The 20,583-nt window shown below is 39.5% G+C and overlaps 2 protein-coding genes across 3 annotated transcripts; both read right to left on the bottom strand.

Moving 5' to 3' along the window:
- Window positions 1-352: 352 nt before the first annotated feature.
- LOC122301206 (lysophospholipid acyltransferase LPEAT2-like) lies at window positions 353-9,824 on the bottom strand. The gene is made up of 14 exons (XM_043112393.1): window positions 9,172-9,824; window positions 8,617-8,797; window positions 8,422-8,481; window positions 7,153-7,316; window positions 7,018-7,081; window positions 6,844-6,912; window positions 6,136-6,231; window positions 4,669-4,713; window positions 4,010-4,080; window positions 3,267-3,333; window positions 2,313-2,363; window positions 1,108-1,218; window positions 951-998; window positions 353-807 (listed from the first exon to the last, which is right to left on the bottom strand). Exons 1-14 carry the CDS (start codon window positions 9,636-9,638, stop codon window positions 634-636), a joined length of 1,668 nt encoding a protein of 555 aa, XP_042968327.1. The 5' UTR covers window positions 9,639-9,824; the 3' UTR covers window positions 353-633.
- A 722-nt stretch (window positions 9,825-10,546) lies between these two features.
- On the bottom strand, window positions 10,547-20,583 carry LOC122301207 (CRS2-associated factor 1, mitochondrial). 2 transcript variants are annotated; one of them, XM_043112394.1, is made up of 5 exons: window positions 19,886-20,581; window positions 17,710-17,837; window positions 11,808-12,033; window positions 11,595-11,722; window positions 10,547-11,096 (listed from the first exon to the last, which is right to left on the bottom strand). In XM_043112394.1, exons 1-5 carry the CDS (start codon window positions 20,451-20,453, stop codon window positions 10,890-10,892), a joined length of 1,257 nt encoding a protein of 418 aa, XP_042968328.1. In that variant the 5' UTR covers window positions 20,454-20,581; the 3' UTR covers window positions 10,547-10,889. The 2 variants fall into 2 exon arrangements, with proteins under 2 accessions (XP_042968328.1, XP_042968329.1); XM_043112395.1 differs by having other exon boundaries at window positions 10,927-11,096; window positions 11,551-11,722; window positions 19,886-20,583.

Here is a 20,583-nt window from a genome sequence, read left to right as displayed (position 1 = left end):
AGGACGAGTTGAGCTGCCTCTGGTTCAAGCCTGGTGTTAAAATGTTTTAGGCTCATGTTCATTCCATCGATTTGACTGAATGCCTCCCTCCCGCAAATTAAGCCCATCCTCAATTACAAATTGCTATCGGTAGAATTTCATGTTGTTTATAAGAAGAAAAAATTTAGTTACAAGCACAACTGCATCCTAATATGTGCACTAATCTAATGTGATTGATTAAAAATAAAATTTTATTAAAAACAGTACTAATTTAAATTTTGAATATAAAAGAATTAGTCTTAATACGCAGATTAGCACGCGACTTTGTTCGTACGTAGCAAAACTCTTATAAGAATTAAGAACACTCAGCCCAGGAACACAATTTGATCAATTTAAACAAATCAATGAAAATTCCCAAAATCAGGTTTGAAACAACAGAAATAGAGTACGGGTTACTACCCAAACTGAATGGAAATGACTTATGAGCATATTATAGGGCGGGGTTTTGAAAATATTAAAGCCCCGCCGCCTATACTCGTTGTGGTAACTACAAGCATCACCCCCTCCCTTTTTTTCTCCCATCTATTTCCCCAATACAAAACTCAACAATCACGGGGGTAAAAGATAAACCTACAAGTGCATGGAAACACTCATTCATAGCACCATGCCCTCCAGCGTTCTAACACCAGTTTCTGAGAAGCCCTTGTGCAGCAAACAAGGTAAGAAAAGTGCTATCAGCAAAGGATTCTTTCTTAGGCAGGAATCAAAATCATCCTTACTGATCTTCCCATCATTATCAGAATCAAATAAATTGAACAGACCATGGACCTGCAGGACCAAGTTTACGGATGACAACTGGGTATTTTATGTTGACAATGGAAGCATATTTCTCTTCAAATAATAGACATGATGCCATTCCCAGAAAAGAAAACAGAAGAGAGGATAATGGCATAGATAGATCAGTGACTCACATCACCAGCATTCAAGTCTGGGATTCCACGACCAAAAAAATCTCCCAACTGATCCAAACAGCAATTAGAAATTGAATGCAATTCAGCATTCAATAAAGTATCGAGAATGGAGGGCAAAATAAGAGAGGAAAAGAAAAGGAAGGAAAGAGCAATATACTTCATGTTCAAGAAGGTAATCATTTCCCCCAGCCGTGCATTCAGTAAAGGATGATTCACAAGCTTGCCTGAATAATGGCTGCTTCATGACATGTGCTGATCCAAATAAGAACTGCAAAGATGGGAAAACAGAATAATATGTAGTTAAATAACACATCGATAATCATAAGTTTTCTATATCAGCCCAGAAAGAGCAAATGAATTAGGGCTGATCAGCAACCCACCAGAAGAAATTTCAGCAGGTGGTTTTGGAGACTACCTGCCCATAAAAATTTTTACTCTCTCTCTCTCTCTCTCTCTCTCTCTCTCTCTCTCTCTCTCTCTCTCTCTCTCTCTCTCTCTCTCCAGTTCTAAGAGACTTTCTGTCTCACCCCGCCGATCCCTCCCCATGCCAACACTCATTGCTCCTTCCTCAAAGATAATGCCAGCAACCACCACCGGTAGCGATGGCAATTATTCTCATGCTATTTTTCTTTGGCTTCGTTGATTGTATTGGTGGCACAACCTCTGGAGGCAACAGAAGTAAACAGTTTTGGGTCTAGTGAAATTGACCGCAATGGTTTAAAGATTTCAACGCCATTCAAGATTGCATCCGGTTAAGAAGTCCTTCAATTTTGCAGTTCTGCTCCAAGTGCAATGGAGGGTTCACTTGGTTTTCGTTTCATTTCATTTTGCTGCATTTTCTCGACAGCCAAATGGGACATCAGGTGGTTTCAGCAGTTTAAATGAATGTGCCTCATTAAAAAAGCACCCACAGGAAGTTGGTTTCGGTTGTTATCCACCCCCTTGGGCAGGTGGATGTTTGCTAAATCAACCCCAGTGGGGGTCAGTTGGTTTTGGCAACGGGATTGGGCTGAAATCCATCCAAAAAGAAATGGTGCTCCCATTTTGGGCTCTGGGAATTATTGTATTGCTCTACTGGCACAAAAAAGTAACTAAGCAGTAGCTTCAGAAAAAATTAACTCAACTAATAATTTTAGAAAAAATTATCCAACTGAAATCAGGATGATCTATGTGTTGTGTACATAGCTCTGGTTACATTTTTTTAATTGGCACCGGGTGTCCGAGAACAACATCCCGACTAATCCTGGGTGTGCACAGGACATAGCTCTGGTTACATAGGACTTCAAACAATAAATAAGTAAAAGCAAGCATTTAAAAGCATACATCATGCAGAGAGAGAGAGACAGAGTTGGTGGAGAATACCTGCTTGAATGTGATTGTTCCATTTTTCTCCACATCAATGAATGCAAATATCTATAAATCAAAGTTGATTTTCAGGATAGAAGAAAGATGAAAAAATATAACAGAAATTATTAAGATAAGAAAAGTTTCGTCAAAAAGGGTTCTTAAGTAACTAAGTTGATTTTCAGGATAGAAGAAAGATGAAAAAATATAACAAAAATTATTAAGATAAGAAAAGTTTCGTCCGAAAGGGTTCTTCTAGCTGACCCCAATCACTTGTGATCAATACTTCTGTTGAGTTGTACATGAATCCAATAAAATAAAATAAAAATCAGCGCTGTTCAAATAGACAATTTACTGTTCATTCAGTCCAACATGATCTTTGTTATTCTTTTACCATATACAATGGAACAGGTAATACAATTGAATATACAAAGCAATATTTGTTAGTTTTCCCCCAAGGTAAAATACCTTATCATCCTTGCCAGAAACTGACATCTGCTCCACTATTAGTTTTGTTCAGACCTATTTCTACCTTACCATGAAAATTAAGGGTTCATGCTAAAGAAGGAATATTCCAACAATACGGAAGTACAGTAACTTCAACCAGAAAAGGATTGATGCTCAAATCGTGTAGTCAAGATATAAGGGTGTAAGGAGAACCCAATGCAATCACCAATAGGAAAACAACTGAAAATCCACAGATGACTCACCACCCCCCTAATGAAGGAATTAATTGGTATTAGAAGCCAAAATGTAAGACAAGCTTTATAAAGAAATAATTTCATAGAACAATGAGACAAGTGCATCAATCCTAAAAACTCACTGATCCATTTTCCAACAAAAATTTATGCTTTGAACTTCTTTCATTCCAGAGCTCCAATTAAAGGAAAGCAAAATAATCATGGAAAGGAATTGATCTGGATCTAAACATTTTCCTGCTACAGAAATGAGAGAGTTATTTGGGCAACTAACCTCTTCAGAAAGAGCACAAGCCTTCAGTCTTAGAACACTTAAGAAGTCATAAAATCTAACACAGCCACTGCAAAAGGATTATAAATTTATATGGTGAGAATCTGTTGGGTTATCTGAACACATAAAACTAAACGATGCTCTTGCATTTGAAATGTCTTGATGGCACGAATACGAAATAGAAAGCATGCATTTCTGAGTCATGCAATTTTGTGACAGTTTAGATGAACTACATTGTTGGTTTATTAGGTTATATGCATATTATAAAATTACTGCATAATCTCCTTCAGTGAGCAATGCAGGTGTTTTTTTTATATATACGTACGATGCAGACATAACTTGGGAACCACTCTATATAGGAAGAAAATTTAAAACAACCCCACCCCCCAAAAAAAGGAAACCGGTGAGGAAGAAAAAAAGAGGGAGGGAGACCTAACAAAGCATCAGGGTTCAGGAAATTAAAAGGATTTTAGAAGGACGTAAAAAAAATCACAAGCAATATGCTTCGCTTCAGTCCAAAGGAAAGGTCTGGTTAATGACCTACACATGCCGGTAACATTCACCCAACTATTAGAATCAGAACCGGATAACAATAGTGACAGCAAAGTCAACAACATCAATTACTCATTCCATGAATTCAATATAATAGCTTAAAACCAAAAATCAATATATAAATACCATTGACACAAAAATACAAACTTAAAAAGAACTTTCCAATTACTTATATGAAAATGCGTCAACAATACCTTGGGTCTGGATTCATTGACAGAAATTTATCCAAAAAGTCCACAGCTTCCAAGCTGCTTATATGGAACAACTGCAAAACAAGAGAAAAACATCATTTATCTTTCCTTCAAATCATGCAAGTACTTCTGAAAACAAAAACTATAAATAAACAACTGGATTGTTATTTCCAGAATAAGTGGTAAAGTAAGCATATTGATATTCTAATAAAAGGCCGGCCTTTGGTGAGCTCTTACATTGGCAGAAACTAAAAGTAGATAATTATGAGGTAATTGTTTAAGATACTTAATTCACATTATCTAATAAAAGACTGATAAGCAGGTCTGTGTCTGGAAGAAAATGATAAAAGAAAGCACTGTTTTAAGCAAATTCACTCCTCCATATGAATAGTTCTATAAGGTAACAGATGATAAGAGCCATAAGCACTATTGGCCCCACTTGTGTGAGTTCACAGAAACAGAAATTTGTCTTCACAAGTTCACTTTTGAAGAAGATATAAAGGGAAAAGAAAAGGCACCATTTGACCAAGTAGACAAAGTGGAAACCTCAACAAATAGTTAACCTTCCAAAGGATGCACCATATACGAGTACAGATCTAGAATCCAAAACCTTAAAATACAAGAAATGATTTGCAGTGAGGCATTTTGGTGAAAGGACTCACTGATTCCACCCTAGCCATTTCAACCATATAACTTGAAGGCTTTTCCTGCACATATTATGATACTGACATATCAGCGCCAAACAGTCAAATCCTTGAGTTTCACTAATATAAGCTTCAAATTCAATCAGAAGATCATAAAACAATAAAAGTCATTGAAAGATTAATCTGCAGTGTGAGTTAGCAAAAAAATTCCACTAATGGATTAGGGAGAGAATATTGTAATTAATCCAATCTGTCCTATATCACTGTAAGTTTAACTGTGTGTTTTACACAGGCCTCTACCAAGAACAGGTTTCATTTCACAAAATTGTAATGAAGACCAATACGCAACGAATATAGAGCAATTTAGAAAGCGATACGGAAGTGGAGAGGCAAAATTTATATCGCCACAGGGAACAACATGATTGTCAATGATAAAATTGTAATGAAGACCAATACGCAATGAATATAGAGTAATTCAGAAAGCAACACAGCAGTGGAGAGGCAAAAATTTATGTCGCCACAGGGAACAACATGATTGTCAATGATATAGAGGATAGGACTCTGATAGAGCAGAATGAAAGAAGCATCCGGGCAGTCAAACACCACGGGGTGAATTGAGGCTTCCGGTGTGATATCCCATATGATAAGGATAAGGGTATGTGGTGTATGGGATCCCACATTGCTTGGGAATGAGAAGTTCTTGCTCTTTATAAGGTTCTAATGGGGCTTCAATTGTATCATTGACTAGTCATTTTAGAGTATAGGCCATATGATTTAGGCCTTCCATTGGGGCATTACATCCAGTTAGTTGTATGCTAATATTACACTAAATCTTTACAGAAAATTTAATGACTGTCGATTCTTTAAAAATAATGTGCATTATTAACATAGAACATGCACTGATTCTTTCTACAAATTGCTTACATATTGATCTAATTGAACTAATGCAATAGATCTCCTAAATAGATTTATTAATTGAATCACTTTTTCTAAATGTATATGAATATAAATGAATACACTTATATTTAATGGAGGGGCTGTCCATGAGTTTTTGTCCTCGTTTTTCTAGTATTCAAATGTATTTAGGCGTTTCATTTGTATACATCCTGTGTACATGGGCTTTGCCTATTGCATTTGATGAATAAAATTTTTACTTATAAAAAAAAAAAGTATGACCGGTTTGCCATTAAGTGTAGTTGTATTCTCTGCATTCTTCATCCCAATGAAAGGGTCAAGCCTAGCACTGTATTTTAGACCTCAATATGCTAATTAATTTCAGATTTAACCATGCATTTCAAATTTAAAGTTCATTTGTTATAATAGATCCAACATCTACTATCTATTCTTAAAAAAATAAAAATCTGTCATTTTAACTGAAATCAACCACTTGCCAATTGTTGGGCAATGGGCAGATATAAAGATCATAAAGGCACATATATTTAAGATGATTGTAATGGGCAAAAATGGTAGGCAAGAAATGGAAACCTGTCTTGATTGCAATGCTTTCGTAAGAAGCATTAAGTCCCCATAGGAATGAGAGGTTTCTGTTACATTAAGTGCAGTTGCAATAGCATGGCTAGTCTGCATAAATCCAAATGGTTAATTGTTATAAAAAATCTACAATCAATGCCACGATGGGAAAAATAAATATATATATGCGAACTCATCCCACAATCTGCACAAATTCATAATTGGCAGTGTTCTTAAGAAAAAAAATTTATGTATATTCATTTTCATGCTTCAATTTAAAATCCTAAATACTATACACATCCTTGTCTGTGCCTACAAATAATATCTCAGTGCTACAAAAATACTCAAAACATGAGCAAGTGAAAATATCCTTCCCTAAAAGAACAATGGGCAATAAAACTGAAAGGATAATTTTTTGCAATTGAGGTAAATGAACTAATAAGAACAATTCATCCACACTTTATAAAATATCATATAAACACATCTGAAGAATTTAACATGCTTTAATAACCCAAGCCCTTAACTACACAGACATTTATATGCTTTAAGTATAAAAAAATTAAACCATATGAGTCAACTGAAATGACTCGTGCAGAATTTCAAACATGTAATAATCTGGTAAGACAGCACAATGGTGCGTACTTACAAATTCAAAACTACCAAGTATATTTAACGGTTCAAGAACACAGCAGGAAAAAAAATCAATTACAAGCTGATACTCACCCTCTCAGCCAAGTGGATGATGCTTTCTTTTCGATTAGTGAGTGGTGATACCACAGGAAGGTATTCCACCTGTCATGTAATAATAAATATCTCAAATTAATTTCAAATCAATATAGAGTTTGCAAAAAAAGGCAATGTAGGAACCAAGAGTTCAAATCCAGTGGTGTAGCATACCTCCATAAAATTGTGAAACTGTGTGAACATTCTAAACATGAGCTTTGCCAAAGAGATATTCCCCCTGCATGAGATGGCATACTACATTATATAGAAAAAACCAAAATGAAGTTCAAGAGAAGATAAGTGTCCTACCATGATTGGTCAAAGTGTACGTAAGGATAGCGGACAACTACTGGTTGGATTGGGTATCCTGGGATGAATGCACCAAGTTGGAATGAGATAAGAGCGCTTCCATTAGTTGTGGTTCCCTCGGGAAATAATAGTAATCGAGGAAATCCATCGCAAGAAGCCTTTCTCTGTATTCAGATCCTTGAAAGCACATTTCTGTATCAAATAGCTTATAAATTGATAAAAATATTTTGCATATTATTTCTAAAGTAGCCTTAAAAAGATTAGTAAATCAGATTTAGCATGCAACAGTTTTTGTTGCTAAGTTTATTGTGATTCCTGAATAAAGTTTCATCACTCAACAATACTGACAGTGAAAATGGCCAACAAGTTTTGCTGCATTTAATCAGAGAAGTCATGCATCTTATGGTCAAATTCAATACAATCTACAACATCGAAAGGAAAACCAGACTCAGCAATCTCATGTTCTGACAGTTGCTACTATAAATAGACTAGAAGGTACATTCACAAAACCAGATGGAAAAAACAGTGGCAAATTCTCACTTCAGACAGAATATAACAGTTGCGGTAGGACTTAATAGCAAGCATGATCAACGCAATGTGCATCGGTAAAAGTTGCAGTAACGTAGTAGTGTAGAAATCTCAAACAGATACTAGCACGCCTAGGCATTGCTCTTGTATATGTCCCGTATACTTGGGCATATGCCTTCTCTTTTGATCAATAAAATTTTGTTTACCGATCAAAAAAAAGAAATCTCAAACAGATACTGATTTTCATATTCAAGACTAGCAAAAAGCAAGTTCTTGTGGTCAAGGCAGTACCTGTTTTTATCCATTTGATTTGATGAGAAAACAGATTTTTTTATCAGATAGGAGAATACAGATACAATAAAAAGCATAGGTGAGGAGTACAATTCTATTACATGAAGTCTACAAGAGAAAAAATCTAGAAATCAAAGCAATTATTTCAATTCATCCGCTGAATGTTCTAAAAATACAAAAGCTTCAACTCAGACGCTGTTTAAGGAATAGGAACTTTATGATGTGCTGAAAAATATGAATCAGGATAAAGCACCAGCACCAATGTGCTTTCCAAGATATGAGAGCGTATAGTACGATTATTATTACAAAAAAAGAAACAAGATCCTTAGGAGAGAATGAACGACTGCAAGAACAGAAAATCCGTATATAAAATGTCAAAAAACACTGAAAATCATTAATAACATAAACCAAATAAAGATGAGACTGAAAAAATTATAGAAGCTTTACTACCTTTATTTCATTAACAGCATGCTTCCTCGATGACGGTGAGAATCTATTGACATAAATCACCTGAGAACATAAAAGAAAGAGAGAAACAACGCCTATTGAATCCAAATCATTTAAATGAAATTGAGAGTCATCTTTTTCATTAACGGGCGGAAAACACCTTTCCACTGATTGTGGAAATGAAACTACGTTAATTACCTGCATCGCTCTAATAATAGTTCCAACAAAAGGTATGGAATCATGGGATTCAGCTGCCACGATGGTAGGGAATAACTCGTAAAAATAGAAGATGGGTTCAATGAATGACACATGATTAGATACAACGATTGGAGCGGTCTCCCTTGGAGCAGGTTTTCCTTTCCGTCTTATCCAATGATAGCTGCAGGAGACAAAAATATACAAAGAATAAGTTCCACTATTTGAAAACCCAAAATGAAATAAGGATCAACTTCAATACGGAAAACAAATACGGAAAACAGAAGAAATTCACAACAAGTGTAAGCTTCATATGCCAGAACCTATTATACGTATTTTATCTAATTCTAGAAACTTCAAAATATTAACTTGGTTTGGTTTAAAAAAATATTAATTTGGTTGGTTTAGAAATTGAACAGTCTTGATATTCCGGTCTTTTCCTCCATTTTCTCTTCGACCAAACGAAACAGGTATTGATCAAAGCCAAACATCACGATTACCCAAAACTAAATGAGGAAAAAAAAAAAAAAAAACAGAAAAACCAGGAAACCAACTTACCCGAAAGAGAAGAGAATAAACCTAGCGCAGACCCTAGTGACCCACATAATCCTAGACCTCCACCTGGGCAAGGGGTTCTGTTTGTCCTTCCAGCCCTCGAGCGCTAACTTGGTCGCCAAAAATCCCACCAGCAAGCAAACGCCGAATATCACGAGCCTGACCGCCGCAATCGGTAAGCAAACCACGATCTTCACCCACTCGTATAGCCCGTCGATGGTTGGAGTCTCGTTGCGAAACGGGTCTACCGTGGCCGGACCGGGTACTTCCAGCCCCTTAGAACCGATCAACTCGAACGGGTTTCTGGAGTGAGAATCCCGACCGTTTTGATGATTACCATTGTTACCGTTGTTGATTCTTTTGTTGTCAGAATGATTGTCGGAGTCGGAGGCGTTGACAATGATGGTTAGGTGCGGTGTATCGGATGGCTGGGAAGAGAGAAGAGGGGAGGAGATATCATTGTCCGCCATAGCTGAGGACCGAAAGTTCAGACTTTGAGAGAGAGAGAGTCCGTGTGTTTGCAGGAGTGAGGGGCAACGGTAAAGTTTGGTGGGGGTGTGCCTGGATTTTACCTCGGCTTTCGTGTTTTGTATTTTTGCTGTGGGGTGGTATTTTATCTGTTTTGTTAGGTGATGGAGAAGACATTTGAATCTTTGATCCTGGAGCAACGAAAATATTATAGAAAAATATTCTTATAAATTTATATTTTTTAATTTATTTTATAATTAAAATAATTTTAATTTATTCGTGATATTTTTCTTCTTAATATTATTGCCATGTGCATCGAAAGGGGGACCTGATTTTCTCTACCATCTTCCCTTTTTAGCGGGGATTTATCATAAGGTAAAGGAAAATGGTCCTCCGTATCTTGATCTTACACCTCACTTGCATGTGATTTGTGAGGCATTCTTCGTGCCCCAAGTGCAAACAAAAACCACACCTCCCCCCGGCACCCCACTCCGCTTGTTTGTTTGCGCTTTGGAATCTAAAAGCATTATAAATGAGAATTGTGTCACGTCTAAAAAATATATTTTAAATATTAGAAGAATTCTGCTAGATGTGAAAGCACGTACAGTTTTTAACGAGACCAAGTTTAATGATTCAGTGTGTAATAAATGAGCTTTCCACTACCTTTTTTCCATGAATGTGAGGGCATAATTGATAACCCATGACAACTGTGACAGTGCATGCTTCAAGCACCATGTTTGAAAAGGTGCACATGCGCGGAACATGTTTAATGACTACGTTCTGTATGAAAGCTGGAAAAGAGACCACTGGAGATTAGGAAGCGCATGTGCAGCACTCGGTATGCTGTCTCAAAATTGCCTGAACACCAACAACACCCCCCCCCCCCCCCCCCCCCCATCTGGACCCTCTATACAACAAATAGACTGAGATGATCTGATTTATTTACAAGTTGGCCACTCTCACTCCTGATCATCCTCTTCTTCTTTTACTAATTGGGACTTTTGTTCTTTTACTAATAGGGACCGGAAAGGAGGGGGTAGGGAGTGAATGAATAGCACCAAAAAGTAGCGGGAAAAGGCTCATTACAAGATCCACAACACAACTAAAGGATGCATCAGAAGACCCTAGTCGGTATGATCCTGCTAGTACCTATGGCTTTTGCTTGTACTCGGATCTTCAAAGAAATGGAGAACACAAGCATGACTCTGACAAAACAATTTAATTGGAGCTCGTAATTTCCAGCGAGAAAGGAACTACTCATCATCACCAGTCCTGTTGACCGCTGCTGGTGTGCCATCCAAGCTGTCACTGTCCTCGCTACAAACCAAATCGCCAACTGGATCATCAAATATTTCACGTTCAGGAAGGAAGTATCCATCTTCTACAGGCTCGTAGTCCTTCCCCCTCCAAACCACAATCTGCTCCTTCTCAAACGTCACCAGGATGCAAGGCACCAAGTCCTGCATCGACATTGAAAAACAATTAATAAGTAAATAACACCCCCTCTCTATAGTCTAAAAGGCCAACAAACTTAACAGAGACAAACAAAAGGAAACAATCATGTTTAATTTGCCCAGAGTTTTAAGCTACTGTATACCATTTATATTTTTTAAAGTAATTGCAGCAGCAGAGTTGTTTTCTTATATAAAATAAACTCAGAAGGATCTTGCAGGGCAAGCTCCATTTACACCACAAAGGATATCAAGACCATTCTGCTTACTTCTCATCACAAGGAGAAAAAATGCTAATTGCTCACTAGCATCAGTTCCCCATGAGAGTAAAATTTAGCAGATAATACGAGCTTGAGGATGACCTTTCCTTTTGTAGCAACAAACAAATAAGAAATCTTTCTACTGACAAAATATCAACGAAATTGAGAGTTACTAATAAAAAATTCGTATGTCAGATCAGTACATAGATGAACCCTCATGCAGAATGATGAATCTGAAGTCTTTTACCCTGAGTTTGCAGCCTATTTTCTTGTAATCACTCTTCTCAAGACCCCGGCAGTCTATCCGAACCAGCTCACTGCAGAGGAAAGCATCTCTGACCATGGGTACCAGACTACCATAATAACCATTCTTTGCTGCAGTTGCAGCAGGGGAGTTAGAGAACAACAAAGATACACTCATTGTTACAACTTCTAAATTAAAATTTAAAATAGTGCATACCAAGTTTTGTTAAAGCAGGAACAGCTAGTCCTCTCTTTCTCATTTCCTTTGTTTCCTCAATGCTTAGGCCATCAATTGTAGTCTTGATTAGCCTGGGATATACGGGCTCATGGGGTCTCCACAGCATCAATGGAATCATAGGCCTTTTCTTGGGATGATAATTTCTGCCTCTAAATAATACAAGAAAACTACCGTGTCTGTGGATGATCTTTCCAAACGCTTTGTCCTGAAACAAACACCTTGAACTTGAACCTAACATTTCTTCTTCTATAAGAGAGAAAATCTTACCATTTATGAACAATTTAACATTTCTACCAAGAAAAGATAAAAATTATCAGGGCCATTCACATAGATCAAACTTCATCTTACCATGCAAAGAATTTTTTTTTTTTTTTTATAAGAGAAATATTATTAATCAGAAAATAGGCAAAGCCCGTGTACACAGGAAGTATACATAACACCTAGGGACGTTCTATGTGCGATGAATTAAAGACAGGAACTCATGAACATTGTCTCCATTTAGTACAATAGCGGAAAACCAAAGCAATAAAGTGTGTAGGAAAAAGTTCTTCAACTCTGCCAAAGAGCGTTCCTTGTCTTCAAAACAACGCGCATTTCTTTCCAACCAAATACACCACATAAGACATAGCGGGATCATCTTCCACACTGCTGCCACTTGATGACATCCTTGTATCTTCCTCCAACAACCCAACAAATCTACCACTCTCAAGGGCATAACCCACGCAACATCAACCCTTTGAAAAATCTCATCCCACAACTCCCTTTTGTAACATCATAGTGTAGTAGGAGGTGATCAACAGATTCTCCATTTTTTTTACACAAATAACACCAATCCATCACTATGCACCCCCTCTTCCTCGGGTTATCCGTGGTCAAGATCTTCCCAAGGGCTGCATTCCATACAAAAAAGGCTACTTTAGAAGGCACACGAGACTTCCAAATGCTCTTCCAAGGAAAGGGAGAGTGGTCTTGTGATGATAAGAGTTATAATACGCCTTTACAGTTAATTTAAAACAAGACCACCCACTCCTTATGAATTTCCATAAACCCACGCCATGCCCCCCCTCTCACTTCGTTGGAGCACCAACCACCCAAAGCAGCTCCATATCTTGCATCAATAATTTCTTTCCGCAAAGACCCCCCCTCCAAATGATATCTCCATAACCACTTCCCCAATAGGGTTTTATTAAAAGTTCTCAAGTCACGCACACCCAACCCCCCTTGTGTAACTGGAGCACAAACTGTCTTCCAACTAACTAGATGGAATTTCTTCTCCTTCCCCAATCCCCCCCATAAGAATGCCCTTATCGTTTTCTCAATCTTTTTCCCCACACCTGCCAGTAAAGGAAACAAAGATAAGAAATATGTGGGAAGATTTGAAAGGGTGCTCTTAATAAGAGTAAGACGACCCCCTTTTGATAAATAAAATCGTTTCCAACCAGCCAACCTTTTCTCTATCTTCTCCACCACCCCATCCCATATAGTTCTAGCCTTAAAAGTTGCACCCAATGGAAGTCCCAGATATTTCAAAGGCAAAGAGGACACCTGACAATCCAATAAGCTTGCTAGACTGCGTATATTTGATACTGCACCCACCGGAACCATCTCAAACTTATCAAGATTCACCCTGAGTTCCGACACTGCTTCAAAACACAGTAACAGTGCACGTAGAGTTTGAATCTAGTTGTTATCTGCTTCACAGAAAAGTAAAGTATCGTTTGCAAATAAAAGATGAGAGATAGTAATGGAGCCACCAGTGCCATTACCCACCTGAAAACTAGATAAGATACCTCCACCAACTGCGGCATGTACCATCTGGCTAAGAGCCTCCATAACTATAACAAACAAAAGGGGAGATAGGGGATCTCCTTGTCGCAAACCCCGAGAATTATCGAAAATCTAGCAGGTCGAAATGTAATGACTCATCCAGGCAATCCACCTATCACCAAAGCCACACCTCCTGAGCAGGTATAAGAGGAATTCCCAATTCACATGATCGTACGCCTTCTCCATGTCAAGCTTGCATAAGATGCCTGAGCCTCCCCCCCTCAATCTATGGTCCAAGCATTCATTTGCAATGAGCACCGAGTCAAGAATTTGTCTTCCACGAATAAATGCGTTCTGAGGCTTGGAAATAATATGTTCCAACACCGAGCTTAGCCGGTTAGCAAGAACCTTTGAGATAATCTTATACACTCCACTGATCAAGCTTATAGGACGGAAGTCCTCAATAATCGAAGCCCTGTGTCTCTCAGGAATGAGCACAATGAAAGTTGCATTAAGGGATTTTTCAAACTTTTGAAAAGAATGAAATTCACTAAAGACCTGCAGCACATTCCCTTTGACAATGTCCCGATAAGTTTGAAAGAACCCCATAGAAAAACCATCTGGCCCCGGCGCTCTATCCTTAGTCATACCAACAATGACCTTGTAGATCTCATCTTCATCGAAGGGTCTCTCCAAAACGCTCTCGTTCTGAGAGTCAATAGCATCAAAAGATAAAACATCAAGCTTCAGCCTCCACTCAGTCGGTTCTAAGATAAGGGTCACATAATAATCCACGATATGATTTTCTAAGTCCACGAGAGAGGATAACACCTGAGTGCCTGAGTGTAGCGACTCTATAGCATTATTGCGTCGATGTGAATTTGCAACTTTGTGAAAGTACTTCGTACACTTATCACCTTCTTTCAACCAAAGGGCCTTGGATTTTTTACGCCAAGCGGTCTCCTCTTACAACAACACCCTCTTCAAACTTGCCAAGACTGTGCCCTTCCTCACAATCGTCTCCTCTGATGAATCTCCCGATAATTCCCTCCCCTCTAACTTCTGCAATTCCTCCAAAAGGGTAGATTTATGGCTGTCAATGTAGCCAAAAACTTCCACGTTCCACTTCTTCAAGTCTTGCTTCAGAGCCTTCAGCTTACCTGCAAGAATAAAACTTGGGGTACCAATGAAATGATAAGCAGTCCATCAATTACGCACCATCTCCACAAACTCATCCGCAGTAAGCCACATGTTTTCAAACTTGAAATACCGGCAACCACTATGAATGCCCCCGCAATCTAGTACAATAGGAAAATGATTTAAGCAGACTCGCAATAGACATTTCTGACATACCTCCGGATAGTGGGCTTCCCATGAAGGAGAGACAGGGAATCTGTCCAATTTCGATCATACCCGACCGTTAGACCAAGTGTATTCGCCTCCTACCAGAAGGAGGTCCATAAGGTCCAACTCAAAAATGAACTCGGAGAACTCCTCCATGGCTGTTGAGTTCCGAAGATGTCCTGACCTCTCGCTAGGAAAGCGAGTAACGTTGAAGTCTCCTCACATGCACCATGGTACATCCCACAGAGAGTATACACCAGCCAACTCTTCCCATAACCTCCTCCTATCCCTGTCCACATTGGGCCCATATGTTACTACAAAAGCCCATTCCCAACCGTCAGCAATGTTCTTGAATCGCAACGCTACCGAGTAATCCCCGATACACTCCTCAATCACCTCAACTACTCTTTTGTCCCACGTTAATAACACTCCACCTGACGCTCCTAAGGAGGCCAAGTAGGACTAGCCCGCATATGCGCATCCCCATTAACTTCGCACTATTCTTCTGTCAATAAACCGTAACTTAGTTTCTTGAAAGCAAACCACATCACCCTTCCACATCCGCAATAATGTTTTGATACGAAGGCGTTTATTGTAATCATTAAGCCCCCACACGTTCCAAGAGATAATCTTAAGCTGCATGTAAACATAGATTGCCCCTCCCTTTCGTTCTATCCCTACCGCTACTTCCTTCCTTTGCATCATAGTTAATGGAGCAAGTTAGCCTTTTCAATTCCCTATCCCGCTTTGTGGCTGACTTCATACGCCTATCCTCAATTGCCATAAGAAGATCCTTAAATTTTTCTTCGTCGCCTCCAAACGAAATCCCAATAACAGCTTGTATCTCCTCCACTTTTTTGAAAACCCAGTTAGAAGGAACTCTCTCATCATCGAAACTTGGCAGGAGTGTGTATAACGGAGTTAGCATGGCCCCCTCGCCACCAATACAGTCTTTATCCACCAAAGCCAGCTGCAACAACGAATCTGAGTCTGAGTCTTCCCCACCAATTAAGTCTTCTGTACGGGTTGCCTCTTCCACTACTTCAGAAAGCCTTCCAACATCAACAGAGTTACTTTCCCCCAACCTATTCCCATCAGAATCGCCATTCACCCTTGGGGGGTTACCTAACGGAGGCCCCGGAAGCAGAGGACCACATTCCAATTGTTCTGACGGTGCTGATGAAGCGGCGAGAGCTCCGGCCACCTCAGACGACCTTTTCTGTGAAGTCTCCGTCCACGTTAGAGGCATCTCGATGCTGTGCAAGCACGTCTCTTGATCGTGTACGGCTACCAACGTACAATCCGGCACCACGGACCTCTCCGGCGAAGCCACCTGCATTTTCTGGCACCCCTGACCCATTGCCGGCGGTGCGGGTTGCAACCCACACGACGAAAATGGTACGTTGTCGCCACACGTACATAGCCTTCGGGACTGGGAGTCTGTCGCCTGGAACTGAAGAACAGGCTGTGCCTGGGCCTGGGCCTGAGCCTAATTAGAAGGCACCAAAGGCACCGCACTCGGGCCTGAGCAGCAGACTGGGCCGAGGCCATCGGACTGTATGAAAGGCCTGCACTGCTGAACCGCACAGTGCAAGTCTTTGGGCCCGTTAGGCCCAACTGAGGCCAGACCCTTCCCCTTATCATGAAGACTGGGTCCCACCAGTGTCTCATGATCAAAGCCTAGCTCAACCTGAGCACTCATAACCTGATCTAGCCCCACAACCTCAACTCAGTGTTTCAGCAATCCCATATTCACCTGAAAAGTAGCCACTTGCTTCTCCATTTCAGCCAACGCATGCATCAAAGTTTCCATGTTTAGACCCGACACCTTCCAGTCATTCCCTGCACACCACTGACCTTTCACCACAGAAGAATTCTCAGCTGTCCTCACTGCAAGTTTTGAGGCTCGAGACAGAGCCTCCCTGTATGAAAGGGAATGCTGGTGCCCTTGCGACGGAGGACCATGCTGAGACAATGGAGGAGGCCCCCGTTGCAAGTTGCCTCTGTTTCTCCCCCCCAAAAAAGAGGAAATTTCAGCGATTTCCTTCAACAAATCAGCAAAGTTCCTCCACCCTACCCCCTTCCTCCCTTTCGGTATCACTATCAAACCACAACGCTTCCCTTGGCCGAATTCTGAAGTAGAGATAAATCTCCCATAAGAGTTACGCTGCCGCTGTACCACCACAACCTGAGACCCGCTTCTTTGCGATTTGATAAATTCTTCAAAACCCTCGTAGCCTATAGCTTCCTTCACCATGGCAGCCAACCAACCCATAGAATCTTGAGCAATGTAAATGCAGTTCACTGCACGACAACTGCTCTCCGTGCATCTCCACCATTGCTCATTTAGTTTTTTCAAACTCAAAACACTTCTAATCAACAATAACATTCCTCGACAACCCCATCACAAAGTTTCTATTCCTAAAGCAATTAACAGTTAAGCTAAACACCACCGAACAACATAATCGTTAACGGGAATGAATCACCAATGAGATGAAAATTAGGGTTTTTTTTTTTCTTTCTCAGTTGTACGGAGATAAAAAAAATCAGAGGAGAGAGAACTTTTTTATACCACGCAAAGAAATTTAAGAAGACATTCTGATGTAAACAGAAACCACCTTCACAACAAACTGCAAGCCATAGCGCAATATTTATGGAAAGCTGAACATGATTTTGGTATCTATCTAAAACAAGAAGTTGTTCTATTTTTCGGCAAGATACCTCCACTAGAGAAATTCGAGAGTTGCTATGTTAAAAGAAAACGCAATACCTCAAGCTGAGTGCACACATTTCTCATGTCCACGGTTGGAACACCTAAACATTTTATCCTCACTGCTTCGGCATGTTTCCAACTATTGTGGATATCATTCAGCATGTTGTGGGTTAAACCGTCCCTCCCTACCCGAACAAATTAAAAAAAAAAAAAAAACACTAAGTAAAAGGCAATGATTAAAGAAAACGATAGATAGCAAATGATACTGCTTATTTCATTTAGTATCTCAGTTCAGATAAGAAGCCTTTGTAATCCATGCATCCTGCAAGTGCATTTCCTTTTGAATATCTAATGCATGTCCAAGAAACACATTGCTTTATCAACAACATCAAATGCATGCAAGATTAAGAACAAAGGTCTGACTTGACCTCAGAAGATGAGGCATCTGCAAGGCAGTATCATATTGGTTAAATCACCTGATATCATTGACCTGTCCAACTAGAATTTCAGATTGCAAAATAGCTAATCATCAATGAAATTTTTATATTCCATGGTTGACAGAGGACAAATGCTGTAGTGTGTTCTGAAACCTTTGCTGCAGAATCTTCAAGAAATTCATCACTTTCCTTGATAATTTTTAAAAGGACTTGAGAATGGTTAGATGTTTTTTTTTTTATTTGATTGGTAATCAAGAAATTTTATTCATAATAATAGGCAAAAGCCCAAGTACACAGGGAGTATACATGAGAAGTAGAACATGGTTAGATTATTGAAGAAATTGAACCTTGGTCAATCTTGAAGGAATTAGGTAGCTGTTTGGGAATTAATACAGCGAGTCAAAGGAAAAATAATAATAATAATAATAATAATAATAATAAAACAATGGTACCCATGGGCAATCATAGACCTATGTTCCCCAAGCAATAACACCTCAAAAGGTGAAGGCAATCACACTTTCAAAGAAAAGCTGGTAGAGTTTTGATCAAACCCAATAGCTCTATAACGAGATAGAAAATATAAAAGCGTCCATAAGGCTATTCTAATATTTTCTTATGAAAAAGAAAAAACAACTAAAACAAGCAGGAAACTACTGAAAAATAAGAAAACGCCTACAAAACATAAACAAATTCTCCTTGGCTTCTGGGACAGCCTATTCCAGCAATGGTAGGTACTCAATAAAGATTCCACCATGCATCCATTCCTTGCCTGATGGCTTCCATATAAAACTGTCAAGTCAATGACAAAAAAATCGAGAGAGAGAGAACAAAAATTTCACAACTCCCTCCTTGTCCTTGATAAATTTGAAGTCAATTAGCTTCATCTTCTCCTTAAATACTATCAAGCTCTTAGTGGTAAGAGCATTAGTCTTGCTTGTAAGCACCCTCCATTGAATGCAAACAATTCCTAGGGGCTATCATGCTGGAAGAAATTTTTCTTAAATTACTCGAAAGCACTTGCGGGAAACTCCTTGCCAAGGGTTTAATGCACCCCCAGGATCAGTCGGGATTTTGTTCCGGCAGTGCCAATATAAAATACAACACAATAAGCTTTAACAAGTTCCAATATAACTGTTGAATATGTAAGAAGAGCCAAAATAAACCAACAAAAAAAACTACAGAAATAATGAGTTTTACACTCCTAGGATGTGGATATTGCAGTCAGTACTCATTCGGTTAACTGCTAAATAAAAAAAGGAGACTAATGCGGTCTGAAAATTTGAAAAAGAGCACGTTGTATAATAGTATGAAAAAACATACAGAAGCAATTTTGTAAAGGGTACCATGGAGTTTAACTTCATTTCAGAAATGAAAATCCCTTTTTTTAATCGGTAAATGGCAAGATGAAAATCTTCATTCAAAGAGATGGTGCGAAATCCAACCCAAAGATATAAATCCTCTAATTGAGCATGCACAGATGCGGCAGAACACACTTAGTAACTCAAGAAACAACGACCCAGATGAGCAGAAAATACCTTCCTAAACGATGAAATGCAAATTAGAACCCAAAGTTAAAAACCATACACCCTATGCAACATGCAACTCACACAAAGTAGAAACCTCATAACCATACTTATCATATAATTACAAAGGAAAGCCATTAAAAAGCACTCTACAACGCGAGAAAAATCTAAAACCAACACATCCTCGAACAATACTTTTTTTTATAAGTACATCCTAGAACAATACTGAAATAGCTGATACCAAACACTGTATGCAATCCAAAAACACCATACCCAGATTGATTTGCGTCTTGGTATTGCGCTTCTGACACTTCTCCACGAGAATTCTCCTCTCAGCCCCAGTAAGAGGTTCTCCCTGAACCCTCTCCCTCATCTTCCTCCTCTTCTCCTCCAGCTTCGGGTCGTCCGCTCCTTCCACGGACCTCGCCTTGGGGTCCACTGCGGGAGCACACACCCCGGTCCATTCGCGGTCGAGGCGGCCCGGCCCGAAAGGCGAGTACTTCGGCTCCCGTAGCCCAATGGGTCTCACCGTCGGATTGCTCTCCGTGTAACTGTACTGGAAATCAAAGGGCAAATCGGACTTTATCGGTTTTATTCCAGTTCGATCAAGCGAAGAAGGTGGGCGGTACCGGGGTTTCTGCTTTTTTTTCGTATTCGCGCTGGGAATGCGATTAGGGTTTTGGGGGGACGAGGAAAGGGAGTGTGGGGGTTTGAAGGAGTAATGTTGGTGGAGTTTCGAGGAGGTGATAGTGGTGGTAGAGAATGAGAGGAGGCGCGTGAGAAGCGCGCGGCAGAGTGGGGGTAAGGGTAGCTTTCGGCGGGATAGATGGCTAAGGGACATGAGGGTTTAAGGAGGGTTTCTAGACTCTGCCGCGGCTAGCGATGGAGACGGAGGAGGAGAAGAGGAGACGAGAGAACAAATTTGAACCAAACTTTCGTGTACCTCCAAATCTTTCTTTCTAGTTTTCCTT

Source organism: Carya illinoinensis, chromosome 2 (assembly GCF_018687715.1).
Source record: "Carya illinoinensis cultivar Pawnee chromosome 2, C.illinoinensisPawnee_v1, whole genome shotgun sequence".
In the NCBI taxonomy this organism is placed as follows: domain Eukaryota; kingdom Viridiplantae; phylum Streptophyta; class Magnoliopsida; order Fagales; family Juglandaceae; genus Carya; species Carya illinoinensis.
The sequence above is the reverse complement of the archived record's forward strand: the minus strand, read 5'-3'. Positions and strand labels throughout refer to the sequence as shown.

Bases quoted from the DNA above. Each gene is read 5' to 3' on its own strand.
- LOC122301207 (XM_043112394.1), bottom strand. From the start codon at position 20,453: ATGTCCCTTAGCCATCTATCCCGCCGAAAGCTACCCTTACCCCCACTC. The intron at 12,034-17,709 runs GTATTGCGTTTT...TGTTTGTTTCAG, and splicing joins ATGTGTGCACTCAGCTTGAG to GACAAAGCGTTTGGAAAGAT. The intron at 11,097-11,594 runs GTAAAAGACTTC...ATGTCGATGCAG, and splicing joins AAATAGGCTGCAAACTCAGG to GACTTGGTGCCTTGCATCCT.
- LOC122301206 (XM_043112393.1), bottom strand. From the start codon at position 9,638: ATGGCGGACAATGATATCTCCTCCCCTCTTCTCTCTTCCCAGCCATCC. The intron at 8,482-8,616 runs GTAATTAACGTA...TTATGTTCTCAG, and splicing joins CTATTATTAGAGCGATGCAG to GTGATTTATGTCAATAGATT. The intron at 3,334-4,009 runs GTATTGTTGACG...ATCCTTTTGCAG, and splicing joins TCAATGAATCCAGACCCAAG to TGGCTGTGTTAGATTTTATG.